This window comes from Kogia breviceps, chromosome 1 (assembly GCF_026419965.1).
Source record: "Kogia breviceps isolate mKogBre1 chromosome 1, mKogBre1 haplotype 1, whole genome shotgun sequence".
Lineage (NCBI taxonomy): Eukaryota > Metazoa > Chordata > Mammalia > Artiodactyla > Physeteridae > Kogia > Kogia breviceps.
In genome coordinates this window covers 200,225,024-200,237,132 of record NC_081310.1, presented here as the reverse complement: position 1 = coordinate 200,237,132, position 12,109 = coordinate 200,225,024, and the positions used below count along the sequence as shown (strand labels likewise).

At 65.7% G+C, this 12,109-nt stretch overlaps 1 protein-coding gene across 9 annotated transcripts in view; it reads left to right on the top strand.

Moving 5' to 3' along the window:
* TP73 (tumor protein p73) overlaps positions 1 to 12,109 on the top strand; it is a 68,186-nt gene that overhangs the window by 46,897 nt on the left and 9,180 nt on the right. For 7 of the 9 annotated variants that reach the window (XM_067022528.1, XM_067022315.1, XM_067022295.1 and 4 more), the window contains exon 4: positions 1,629 to 1,877. The exons of the other annotated variants lie outside the window; for them this stretch is intronic. In XM_067022528.1, coding sequence (XP_066878629.1) covers positions 1,629 to 1,877 — 249 coding nt within the window. The remainder of the gene's footprint in view (positions 1 to 1,628; positions 1,878 to 12,109) is intronic. 9 annotated transcript variants of the gene reach the window in all.

Below are 12,109 nucleotides of genomic sequence, written 5' to 3'. Positions count from 1 at the left end.
GCGGCTGATCCGCACTGGGTGGCAGCCGGCCGTCGGGGCTGGGGCGTCCGAGGAAAGCGCCCGCCTGGCCTCTGGGAGGCATGGTGGGGCAGGAGGAACGGGACTGGGGGGGCGGGTAAGAATCAGCTGCCTGTCATCCATCACCCGTCACCTCCCCCTCGGTCATCACCTGTGCTGAGCTTCCTCCAGGCTGGGCAGACCTCAGGAGAGGGTCTCCCTCCCCAGGTCGGGAGGGGGCCCGGGGGGCTCGGTGATGTGGACATGGATGTGCCTCCGGGGTGCCGAGCTGCAGGGGGCTCTGGGTTATGGAGCCCAACCCTCCTGATGTGCAGGAGGGGGCTGAGCACCGGGGTCGCCCCACCATCCACGGAACTCACTCGTTTGTTTTTCAGTTTGGCGGAGGGGACAGAGTGCTTGCCTCTCGGAAGGGGGTGCAGAGCAAAGGGGCCCCTCTCCCGCTGTCCTGTCCGGCCTGCCTCTCCCCTCCACCCCGTTAGGGGGACTGCAGGCCCCCTCTGCCCGCCAGATGCAAGTCCCCCCGGTTCACGGACCCCCGGCATTACCAGCCCCACTCCAAGCCTCAGTCTCCTCACCTGCAAATCAGGGGCAGTAGCGCCCTCCCTCCGAGCCTGGCTGGCACAGAGAAGGAGCTGTTTAAACATTTGCGGTTAGAGCAGGTCTGGCCCGTGTCAGCTACCGTGTCACCCTCCGGTTGGAAGCCTCCTGATTGGGAAGGTGGGTCCTCCCTGCCAGCCCGCCAGGGGTGATCTGCTCTGCTCTGGATTCAAGACGCTGAAGCGTGGGCCGGTGCCCGCGCCCTCCCTTCCTCTCTGGGGCCTCCCTTAAGCACCTGGCAGGGGCTGCTGGTCCGGAGCCCACAGGGGGTGACCCAGGGGACACACCCACACCATGAGACTAAGAGTTCCTGTTCCTTCTGTGTGTGACCCCGGAGGGGGCTAGGCTGCCAGTGCCCTGGGGTGGGCACAGGGTGTGGACCAGGCAGACCTGCTAGCAGGGGGAACTGGGGGGCATTCAGGTGCGGATGGATGAAGGCAGAGGCCCTTCGCAAGTGGCCTCAGCCACCGTCCTGCGGCCCCCAGCTCTGTCCCACCACCTACAGGGCTGGACCGAGGGGCCACATCTGGCCTCCCAAAGCCTCTTGGGCAGACAGCCCCTGCACCAGAGCCTGGGGTGTGCCCACCCTGCGCGCTGGGGCCGCCCTCTGCCCTGCTCCCGGGGGTGGGATCTCCCCAGCTTGAGCTGTAACGGTGGGACAGCAGGAGGCGTGGCTCCCCGGGCCCGTTGCTGCCCCTGGGTGTCAGTCGGGGCTGGGAGCCGCCTCCTGCAGGCCGTCCCCGCCCAGGTGTGCTCGGTGGAGCCCCAGGAGCCCAGGCACCGGGAGGCTGATGGAGAGGGGAGGGCGAGGTGATATGTCAGTTTATCCCAACACAAGTAGTGACCTGTCGGGTGGGCCCCCCCCCACCCTGCCGACCCCCCGAGGAAATATTTGGGATGACTGAGCTGCTGGCCCTTTAAGGCTCCTGTAACAGGACACCTCCCGGACGGGATGGCTTCCACTCTCCAGCCTGACTGTGTGTCTCCCCCTTCCCTCCTCCCCTTCCTGCCAGTCCCAGTTCCATTTGCTGAGCAGCGCCATGGACCAGATGAGCGGCCGCGCGGCCTCGGCCAGCCCCTACGCCCCAGAGCGCGCCGCTAGCGCTGGCGTGCCCACCCACTCGCCCTACGCGCAGCCCAGCTCCACCTTCGACACCATGTCGCCCGCGCCCGTCATCCCCTCCAACACCGACTACCCCGGCCCCCACCACTTCGAGGTGACCTTCCAGCAGTCGAGCACAGCCAAGTCGGCCACCTGGACGGTGAGTGGCGCCCCGGCTCCGGCGGTCACCTGTGGGGCGCACGGCGGGGAGGGGCTGCCCGTGACCTTGGCACCTGGGGACGGCCACCGTGCACATCTGCGTCCGCTCGGGGGTCCCACCCGGCCGGACGGCGGGTCTCGGGGCCGGGCAGCCTGGGCGCGCCCACCCCTCGGACGGACGCGTGGCCAGAGGGGGCCAGCCTCCCGCGGGGCCCCAGAGGAGGTGGACGTGCCCCTCCCCCCGGCGAAGACAGAGGCAGACCCTTCTCACGAGGACTGTCCCGCCGGCATCCCTGAGCTCAGCGGGGGCTCTGGCTTGAATCCCATCCTGGGTGGGCAGCGGGCTCACAGCTCTGACGCCTGGAGCCACAGCTGAGGCTGGCGCGGGGGCCCACGGAGGCCACCGCCTCCAGGCAGCGCGGGGCCGTGGCCAGAAGCGTCTGCTGTAGGCGGGTTTCGGCTTTGCTCCGGGTTCTCGTCTCCAAGCATGGGTGTCAGGGATGGAGCCGCAGTGCCGTGGACCCCAGGCCCTGCCACCGTGCCCTTGGGAACGATCTGACCCCCCCTCGAGGTGGTCGAGATTTTGCCAACCTTGATAACGTCCCACACGCCCACGGCTGCTCCCCGAGAGCTGTGACTTGCTGTTGCCCCAAACTTTGAGGTTGTGTAAACCCTTGAAAGTGCCTGCAGCCACGAGGTAGCGTCTACCGTCGTCCCATGTTAGAGTCCAGCGTGCTGCTCGGGGTTAGGCAGGTGGTACGTGGGCACACTGGCGTGGGAACCCGGTGGCCGGCTCCTGCGGCTGCTCTCCCAACCACTGAGCCGCACTGTCCGTACTGCGGCTGGGAGAGGAAGGTGCCGCTGGATGTCCCCGCTAGGGCAGAGTAAAGGGTTAGGGACACCAAGACCCCCGGATACACTGCCGGCTTGCCTCGGAGCCTAGGGCATTGGGCAGGAAAGGGTGCCCCAAGGACCCTCCAGGTCTGCTGCCCGGCCCCAGGAGGGGAGAGTGAGCCTGGCTCTGGCGGTCCTGGCCATGGGGCCATGTCACCTCCTCTGGGAACAGCAGCTCCGTGCTCACTTGCCGGCCCCCGGGAAAGGACCCTGGAGCAAAGGAGTCCATGCAGGGTGGATGCACTCCCTCCTGCCCCCGAGGGAGTGCCGAACTGGTGACACCGAGGTCCTGCCGCTTCGAGAACCAGTTCCCACTGTCCCCACTGCCCTGCTGGCCAGGCTGTGGCTTTCCCACACTCCCGGGGTGGCCAGAGGTGGGGCGGAGTGGCGGGCAGCCTGGACAGCCCCCTGCAGCTATCTCTGGTTCTTGCTTGAGCCGTGGGCTCCCCCAGCTGCTGGCCCATTGCCGAGTCAAGGCTCAGACTGACTCCAGGGCTTCCAGTGGCCAAGAGGGGCACCTGCTCTCATCAGTGCCCAGGTGTCCTCGTCTGGGAATGTTCACTCCATTGCTCCACTGGTGGAGGTGATAAGGCTTAACCGGGACGGGCTTTGCGCAGTTGGAGCGGGCATCGTCGTTATTTCCTTGGAGGATGGGGGTGGGGGCGGGCTGCCCTGGAGGCTGGTCCTCCTGCACAAGGTGGTTTAGCCAAAGCTGCACCTGCAGGGGCTTCTTTATTGCCTGTGGGGTCCTGCTCCCCACACCCCTGCTTTGAGGTCTGGCCCTCGAGGCATCCCGACACTTGCACATCTCTAGTGACGGGAGGCTCACTACTCTTCCACATCCTGACTTGCTCCCTAAGCCCTTTCTCTCTCTTCTAAGGGGGAGGGTCCCGGTCCCTCCTTCACTGACGTTCTGTCATCAGGGCCTGCATTGCTGGTCCCGTAGGAGTCCTGGTAGGCAGCTTGTGTGTGGGGGGGGCGGGTCCTGGCTCCCTTCCTCTCCATTGTTTGAGGATGCTGATGGGGTCTGTGGCATCTGGGGGGCTTTGAACGCCTGGGATGGTCTGAGCTGGTCCTCGGGGAGGGACGGGAGCTGCCCCCTCCTGGTTGCCTCCACCACCCCCTGCCAGGCGTGTTGCCTCAGAGCTGGAGGGGCTCATGGCTTGGTCACATTTGTGCCGGCCCTAAGTGGCCCCGTGGGGTGGCCTGTTGTCCAGGACGGAGGCAGCCCAGTGGCCGCACCAGGGGACGGGGGAAGGCCCATTTGTCCGAGCAGCTGTGTCTCCAAGCCCCAGCCCCACTTTCCCCCGTGCCCGAGCAGTGGACACCTCCCTCCCAGCCTGCGCACCTCCACCTGCGCCCCCGATGAGGGCTCCCGGAGCTGAGCTGAGGAGGGGGGTGCTGCTGCTAGTGCCTGCAGACGCCAGCCCCCAGCCCTTCTCCATGCGGGGGCGGAGGTGGGACAAACATCTATAGCGAGACTCGTGGCACCTCGGCTCCGGGAGCAGACCCCACCCCCGAAGGCTCCCCGCCTTGCCCGGGGAGGGCTGGGGGACAGGAGGCCGGCTCGTGGTGAGGACGGGGACCACTGGGCATCCTGCCTGCTTGCAGCTCTGGGGGCCTGGCTGTGTGGGCGCTGCCCAGACTCGCCGCCCGGGCTTGCCCTCCGGGCCTCCGCGCCGTGCCGTGCGCGGGCCCCCTACGCCAGCCGGCTGGTAACTGGTAGATAATTCGTATTTTTCTCAAGTGCAGTTCCAAATTGACTACTGCCTTCTCTCCTCTTCCTGCTCAGGAAAAACACCCTCACCAGCCCCCAAGCGACCGCAGCTGTTAATGGGGTCTTTGGCTTCTGCTTGGCCAAGGCCTCCTGGGAGTCCCCCCAGCCCCGGGTGCTTCATCTGCCTTGACCTGTGTCCCTTGACTTCAGCTCTGACGCCTGCATTCTTTGGGGGCAGAGGGGCCTGGAGCCCTCAGCTCACAGGCGTGTGTGCACGTGTGCGTGCACGCAACACTCGTGCATGCGTGCACAAACAGGAGCACACGTGCAGACGTGCACACACAGGCAGACCTGCAGACACATGTGCAGACACGCCCACATGCAGACGCTGTACACACGTACTTGCACACACAGGCACGCGGGCCCCTCCTGGTCACCACCCCGGGTCCTGGCAGCCCCTCCCCTCCCACAGGCGTCAGGAGGAGGTGGGGCGCAGGTAACTGAGCAGTCAGAGGAGGGACCTGAGACTGTGGCCAGGCACAGGGGCAGGGTGAGATGGCAGTTTGGCCGGCGGGGTCGCCGTGTCCCGGGAGGTTCCGTAACGCCCCGCCGGCGTTCGCTGCTTGTGAGCGGCCTGGCCGAGGCGCGTTCCTTTCGGGGCCGTCTGGGCTTTGCAGAGAGACGGATGCCGTGAGAGATCACAGCTGTGAGCGAGGCCCGGCACCCGGGGGCACTGATGTTCTCTGGGCCGGCGGACAGGTGGAGCCGGGACACGGACGGCAGCGCCAGGTGCCTGGGTCCCTGTTGCACAGCCTCCCCGGGCCATGGCGGGCTTGGCCTCTGGGCCCTGATGGCCACTCCCACCCCGGGGACCCCCGTGGGTTGACAGTGGGGGGACAGCTGGTGATAAGAGTCCCGGGGAGCAGAGAGGAGGCGCAGCCCGATGGGAGGGCGTCTGGAGGCCGTGCAGCCCAGCCCGGCCTCTTCCCGCTCCCAGCCTGGGCCTCTCCAGGGAAGGGGCTGTCCTTGACGTTCTGGAGGTTCGGGGAGGGGCTCCGAGGTCAGCAGGCAGGCTTGGTGTGGGTGGAGCCCTGGCTCAGCTGGGCATCTGTGGGCGCCTCAGGCCGACTGGGTGGCACTGCTGACGGCCCTCAGGGCAGGCCGCCGTGACAAGAGATGGCGCGGGTACAGACGGGTGCGAGGGCACAGCTTGTCCCTGGGGGCCTCCAGCCCGAACACAGCCCCCTGAATGACCTCCAGCTGCCCCCACACCCGACGGGGTGTGTGTCCGTCCGTCCGTCCTGGGGGCGAGCTGGCCCACGTGATGCGAATGCCCTCCCCTCCCACCCCTGCCCGGGGACACGTGGGAGGGGGCCTGGGAAACGCAAAGGCTCTCTTCCTGGGTAGAATGGCGCTGAGTCAACGCTAATGGATTCGGGAGAAAACTTTCCAGCCCCTCGGAGGTTTGCAAGTAGGAAAATAATAGTGGAGGTGTCCCAACACGATCGTGGTATCAATTGCGTTATCCTAAAAGTTTATGGAATGCATAAGTGGAATTAATACCTTTTACTGGCACCAGAAGCAATTATACGTATTTGAAGCCGAGGGAAGAGTCCTAACAGCGTTCACTGTAGAGATGAACCTCCGAGTATTCAGGGGAAACTGGGGAGAATCTTCAGCAAACACTTGCCCTGTGCGGAGCTCCGCGGGGGGGGGGGCTCCCCTCAAAAAGCGGGGGAGCCCTGTGCCTGGAGGTCACAGAACTCAGCCTGGGGGGGCCCTGAAAGGGGCCCCGAGTCCCTGCCGCTGAGGGGTCCCAGGGCAGCCGCCCCCCCGGCCCTGAGGTTCTTGCAGGGGAGGCAAGGGGAGCCCCCAGGGACGGCTCCATCTCCCAGGTGCGGGGCTGTGGGCAGGGCATGATGCAATAGATGTTTTACCAAGAATCCTCTCTCGTCTGGGGCTTGTTTCCAAATTGGACACAGCTCTGTGGATTCTAGGGTGTCTGGTAGGTGCGCGGACAGTGCCCTTGCAGGGCCCCTGCGTGGATAGCCCCCCCCCCGAGCACCCCGGTACATGTTATAGGCTCTCATGTCCTCCTCAACTTACGGATAAGGAAACTGAGGCTCGGGAGGGCAGGTCCCCGCTCAAGGTCTCCCGTCAGCAAAGCGTGGAGTCGGGGTTCTGAGCCCCGGCAGCCTGACCCCTGGCTTTCATCACGCAGCTTGGGGGGGGGGCACAGCCTGTGCCCCTCTGTGGAGCACGTCAAAGGAGCAGCCTCCTCTCAGCTCCGAGGTGGGGGGTCGGTCCAGGGACCCAGTGGACCAGTGGTGAGGGGGGCTGAGCCCTCAGAGGTCCAGGGCCTGCCCTGGTGGGGAGCGCCCGGGCCCAGCAAGCCTGTGACTACTGTTTGTCAGTGAGTGAGTGACAGCTGCCACTGGACGGGGAGAGTCTGCTCAGTTCGCCTTCGCAGCCTGATTTTTATTGACTGATGAAAATTCCTTTATATATATTCCTCTATTGTAAAGAACACTTTATAATTACAATGCTCCAGGGCTGACCAGGCTCAGAGGTAAACGTGGCTACAGGCCAGGAGGGCCTGGGACCCGCCCCTCCTCCTCTTCCCGCACCTGAACCTGGCCCCCTGTTCCCGCCCCACCCTCCGGTGCCCTTAGGCCCCTCTCTAGCTGGGAAAATGAGGGCCGAAGGGGAGCTCTCGCCCCAGCTTCTCCTAGAACCACTGCTGCAGCCAGGGGGTCCTGAGTTCCCTGGACCTTGGCCCTGGGGGAGCGAGCTGGAGCTTGGCTTCCAGGCTGGGTGGTCCCTGTGGTTGGCTGTCAGGGAAATCCGCTTTGGGGTTTTCTCAGATCCCAACCTTGGAAGCCAAGCTTAAGTTCATGGATCCCAGGCCCGGAAATTCCACCGGCCACGACCGGGGCTGTGACTGCTGCAGCTCATTCTAGGGCAGGAAGGTCCCCATGAAAGGTGCACGGGGTTCGGTGAAGTGGACAGTCAGAGGCTGTCGGGAAACACGCAGTGGCCTGAAGGCAGAGGCTCCCCCAGGATCTCAGACCTGCCCAGGGCGAGGCGCCCCCTTCCTCCGTGGGTCCTCGTGTTGTGAGGGGGCAGCCAGTGCCTCCAGGGCCTCGGAGAGGATGAACCAAGGTGGTGCTGATGTGATGGGAGCCTCCATGTGCTGCGGGGTCAGATGCGTAGAAGCCAGCGCTCCCTGCCCCAGATGCTTCGCTGGCTATTTACAGGTTCCAGTGAAAACGTCGATGGCAGCCAACTGTACTAAAAGCTGAAAAGTGACCACCCCACGTGTCCAGGGCGTGCAGGTCCCCAGGGGCTCCTCTCCTGCTGGCCGGGAGTGGAGCTGGTTTAGTGAAGAGATGCACTCGTTGTTTCCTGGCTGGGGGGTGTGGCTTCACCTGCGGCTCCTGAACTGGGGACTTACCTGCAGCTGCCACGGCAGGAAGGTCAGAGCCAGGAGAGCCCATCCTCAGGGCTCCCGTCGGGGCTGACGTGATGACCCTCAGGAGAGGCCCCCTGGAGTGTCTGCTACAGCTGTGGCCACAGCCTGGCCTCCCCTCCCGCCATCCCCCCGCCTCCTGCCGCTGGCCCAGCCCCAGGCCATCTGGAAGCTGCAGGGCGCTGGGGGAAGGAACCGCCCACACTGGACAGTGGCCGTGTCCAGAATGGTGGGTCCACAGGCGGAGGCTCCTGGACCGTCCTGTGCGCGGAAGCCGCCCACTGACCCTTGCATTCACCGTGCTCACAAGGCCAGGCCAGCTCAAAAGGCTGCGAGTGGGATGGGGTGTGTGCAGTGGGGACCTCCTTCCCCTGGCCGTCAAGGGGGCCGTCCCGGGGCCGGGCAGAGCTGGGCTGGCGGTCAGCCTCCCCATGCCGCCCCGTGCCAGGCAGCCCTGAGGCCCGGCCCACGGCCCTGCTGGCTGGGTTCTTGCCGGAGTGCTCGCTCCATGAGGCCAGCTGGGGGATGCCCCCTGCGGCAGGGGCGCCGGTCTTCAAAGGAGGCCAGGCCAGGCAGGCTCTCCAGCCGGCAAAGTCCAGCTTGTGGACAGGGGGGACTGCGTTTGGACCTGGCTGAGGCTGAGCGTGGTGCTTGGGCTAGCGACGCCCTTTGTGCCCGCGGGGTGGGAGGGGTGGCCGCTGGCGGGAGTTCTGGGGCTCCCTGCAAGCCCGGCCTGTCCCAAGGGCTCAGCCCCTCCTCAGGGTCCGGGGGTGGCCAGATGTTGTGCCTGGGTTACGGAAGGACCAGATGGAGGCCCAGGCTCACCTCACCCTGTCCGTGAGGGTGTCACTGAAGCTAAAGGAAGGGCCGGCCTCTGGGCAGCTCCTTCCGCCCTGGGAAGGAGCTTCTGGCTGGGGCCAGAGTGAAAGTGATAACCACTGTTCACGGGGCGGCCAGCGTGTGCAAGACCCCCTCCCCGCACTGTTCACGGGGAGCGGGGGGGGGGCAGCAGATCGGCGAGGCCCTTTGGAGTCGGGACTGAGACTCGTCACACAGCATCTTGACAGAAGAGGGGGCGCTGGAGCAGCCTCCTTTATCTGCTGGCCCGGCACCGGCTGTGGCACCCCTCCGGAGCCAGGGGGCCCCCGGAGCCTCCAACCACCAGGCCTGCAGCCGAGGTGGGCTGCCGGCCGTGGGTTTCCCTGTGTGTGGACCCTCGCTGCCTTCTGAGCGTGGGTGCTCTGAAGCAGGCTGGGGTGATGGTCACACCCCCCGGGCCGGTCACCTCCCTGACACCTGTCAGAGCCCCCCGTGCTCCTGGCCACTTTCCGCTGAGTGAAGACACAAGGGCTTTTCTAGGGTGAGTGAGGGTCTGGGGCCTTGGGGAGGTCCTCAAAGGGTCCGTAACCCAAGAGAGGAGAGAAATGTGGGTGGGAGCTCCCGTACACGCACACGCTCACGCACGCACAGAAAGCAGATAAAAGTGGTCCATAAAAAAATCAGTAGAAAAAAAAAATAAAGCCCCCACTGCAGGCGCCGTCTTCCAGAATCTGTTGTAACAGATTCACCCAAGCTGGTTAACGGTATTTGCGGTTTGCAAGACGCTACACGTCCCTGGAAAATGACAGACAAGTTATTATCACCTCTCCACTCCCCTTCTGCCCAGACCTGCCCGTGCCGGGCACCCAGCTGCAGGGGAGCAGGCGTGAGGAAATTAACAGCCGCCACGCCGCGCCCGCCATCCTCTGCACCAGCCCTGCCAGGCCCGAGGCTCCCAGCCAGGCTGGGCCGGGCCTATCCTGGACCGAGGGGGCGGGGGGGATTGGAGGAGAGGAACCGGGTGGGGGCAGGATGGGCACACACCGGCGTCTGGGCAAACCATTTCCTGCAAACACGAGGGAACTCACGCATCCCCGAACAGGCAAGTCCTGACGGCTCTGTGTCAACCGCCGAAGATAAATAAGATTTTATCAGCTCGGAATCTGTTGAAACACATCCATCTAGCGGTTCTAGGGAAGAAAAGGCAGGAGGGAGGGAAGGAGAGGCAGGAGAGAGGGAAGGCGAGACGAAGCATCTCCGCGTGACCTTTTTTACAAAAGTGATGAGGACCCAGGAGCCCTCCTCCTCCCTGTTCCGTGTGCCCAGGGCGGCCTGAGGCCCCGGAGCTCTGGGAGGAGGGGAAGGAGCTAGGGGAGGGGCTGGGGGGGCTCCTTCATTCCCTCCAGGTCCCACCCTGCCCCCACCCCCAGGTTTGGCTATCCAGGCCTACCCCCTCCCCCTCCCAGGCTTCCCTCCGGCCCTGCAGACCAGTGGCCGCAGGTGTCACCACCTGATGCTACCAGGGTGGAGAGACCTCAGGCATCCCTCCCTGATGCTGCCCGACCTGGGCCAGGCTGGGCGTCCGTGGCTCCATCCCCTGCTGGGGGGCTGGGGCCTGACCGGGTGCGTGCCCAAGGCCAGCCGAGGGCAGCGCTGGGCTGGGGACACCACTACGGGGAGTGGGCCCACCCAAGGCCACTGGGGGCCTTGCCAGGGACGCAGAGGGAGGAGCCTCCTCTCTCCGGGCTAGCGCCAGCCGGGGTGAGGCACCCCAGGCAGCTCCGCGCTCCCAGCCCAGCCGGCTTTCAGCTTTCGGAGGGGCCCGGTCAGGCGGCCGCTGCCCGCGGTACCAGGGACAGCTCCCAGCAGCTCCTCCCAGGGGCGGGGCGTCCACAGCTCCGGAGGAGGTGGCCAGTGGGTCTGAGGCTGACAGGCCAGAGGGAAAGGCTGCGCCGGTGGGGGCGGGGCCCCGAAGCCACGCGGTGGCGATCAGGGAGACTGGGGAGGGGGCCGGGGGCCGTGGGCTGCGGCTTTGCACCTCCCGAGGCTGCGCCTGGAGCCTGGCTCCATCCCTGTCGGCCCCATTCCCTCCTTGGGGCTGCCTGCCCGGTTGGTCGACATCGGAGAGGGGACTGCAGGGCCTGCCTGCCCCTGGGGGCCCGTTCGGCTCCATCCCTCCCCAGCCACAGCCTTGGACCTGAGCCCGCTGCCCCAGCTCATACCAGAGGGCAGGAGCCACCTCAGCTGGAGATGAGGACACACGGGAACACGTGCGGGCGCGTCCACGGTGGGCGAGCTTCGGGGGTGGTACACGTAGCAGCACATCACGGGCCAACGATCAAGACGCGGGGAGGCGTCCAGTGGTTTAAGGCATCCCAGCTGTCAAGCCCAGAGCCCGAACTGCAACACAGTGGCCAGGCCTCCGACGCCTTCTCCCCTTTGCTGACCCCCCGCAGCCCAGGCCCGCTCTTTGTGGGTCCTCTATGCGCCCCCCCCCGAGTCCCGGTCACCTCATTCGCTGGACCCTCCGCAGGCAGGTGGGACACCTGCAGGGGAAGAAACCCCCTTTGGAACCCACCGACGCTGCAGGGGGCCCCGGAGAGGCCGCGTGGCATCCAGGCATGAGCCTCCTATAAGTCTGGTTTCTTCTGGGGGCTCGGGGGCTCTGTCCATTTTCCCTAGTGAGCCGAGGGGCTGGCAAACACTGGGTGCTCGACAAAGGCTGCTGAGTGGATGGCTCTCGGAATCCCAGCCTCTCCCTCCACGACTGCTTGTGTTCAGGTCCCCAAAGTCCAGCTGAGGGCCACCGTTCCCTGTGGGGCCCTCCGCTTCCAGGAAGTCCCCTAAGTAGGCCCCTGGAGCTCCTCCGTGACACTCACCAGGCAGTTTCCTCTGTAAACTAACTGCACACTTGTCTCAGGTCAGGGACGGGCCCCGAAGCCTCACACGTGGTGGGCAAGAGAGCGGGGCAGCAAACTGGCAACTGGTGTTTGCTTTGGGCTGGGCTACTGCTGCCCTGGGCGTGGCCCTCGGTACAGGCTGCTCAGCTTATCTCCCAGACTGGTGCTCTGGGGAGGGAAGGGGCAGCATCTGTACTGGTGGGGACCCAGGAGGTCAGCGGCCACCTCCCCGGGAAGCGGGACTGCCCCACTGTGTGGCTCCAAGCCCACTGAGGGCCCACCGACACCCGCAGGGGACGTCCCTTCCTGCCGAAGCGGGCTCGCGGGCACAGGTGGGTGGGGCGCCCGGGAGCCGACAGGCCCTGTGGGCACCCGGTTCCCTTCCACGATAAGGGCCTAAGGGGGCTCGTCCTGAAGTCACCGCTGAGGAGTTG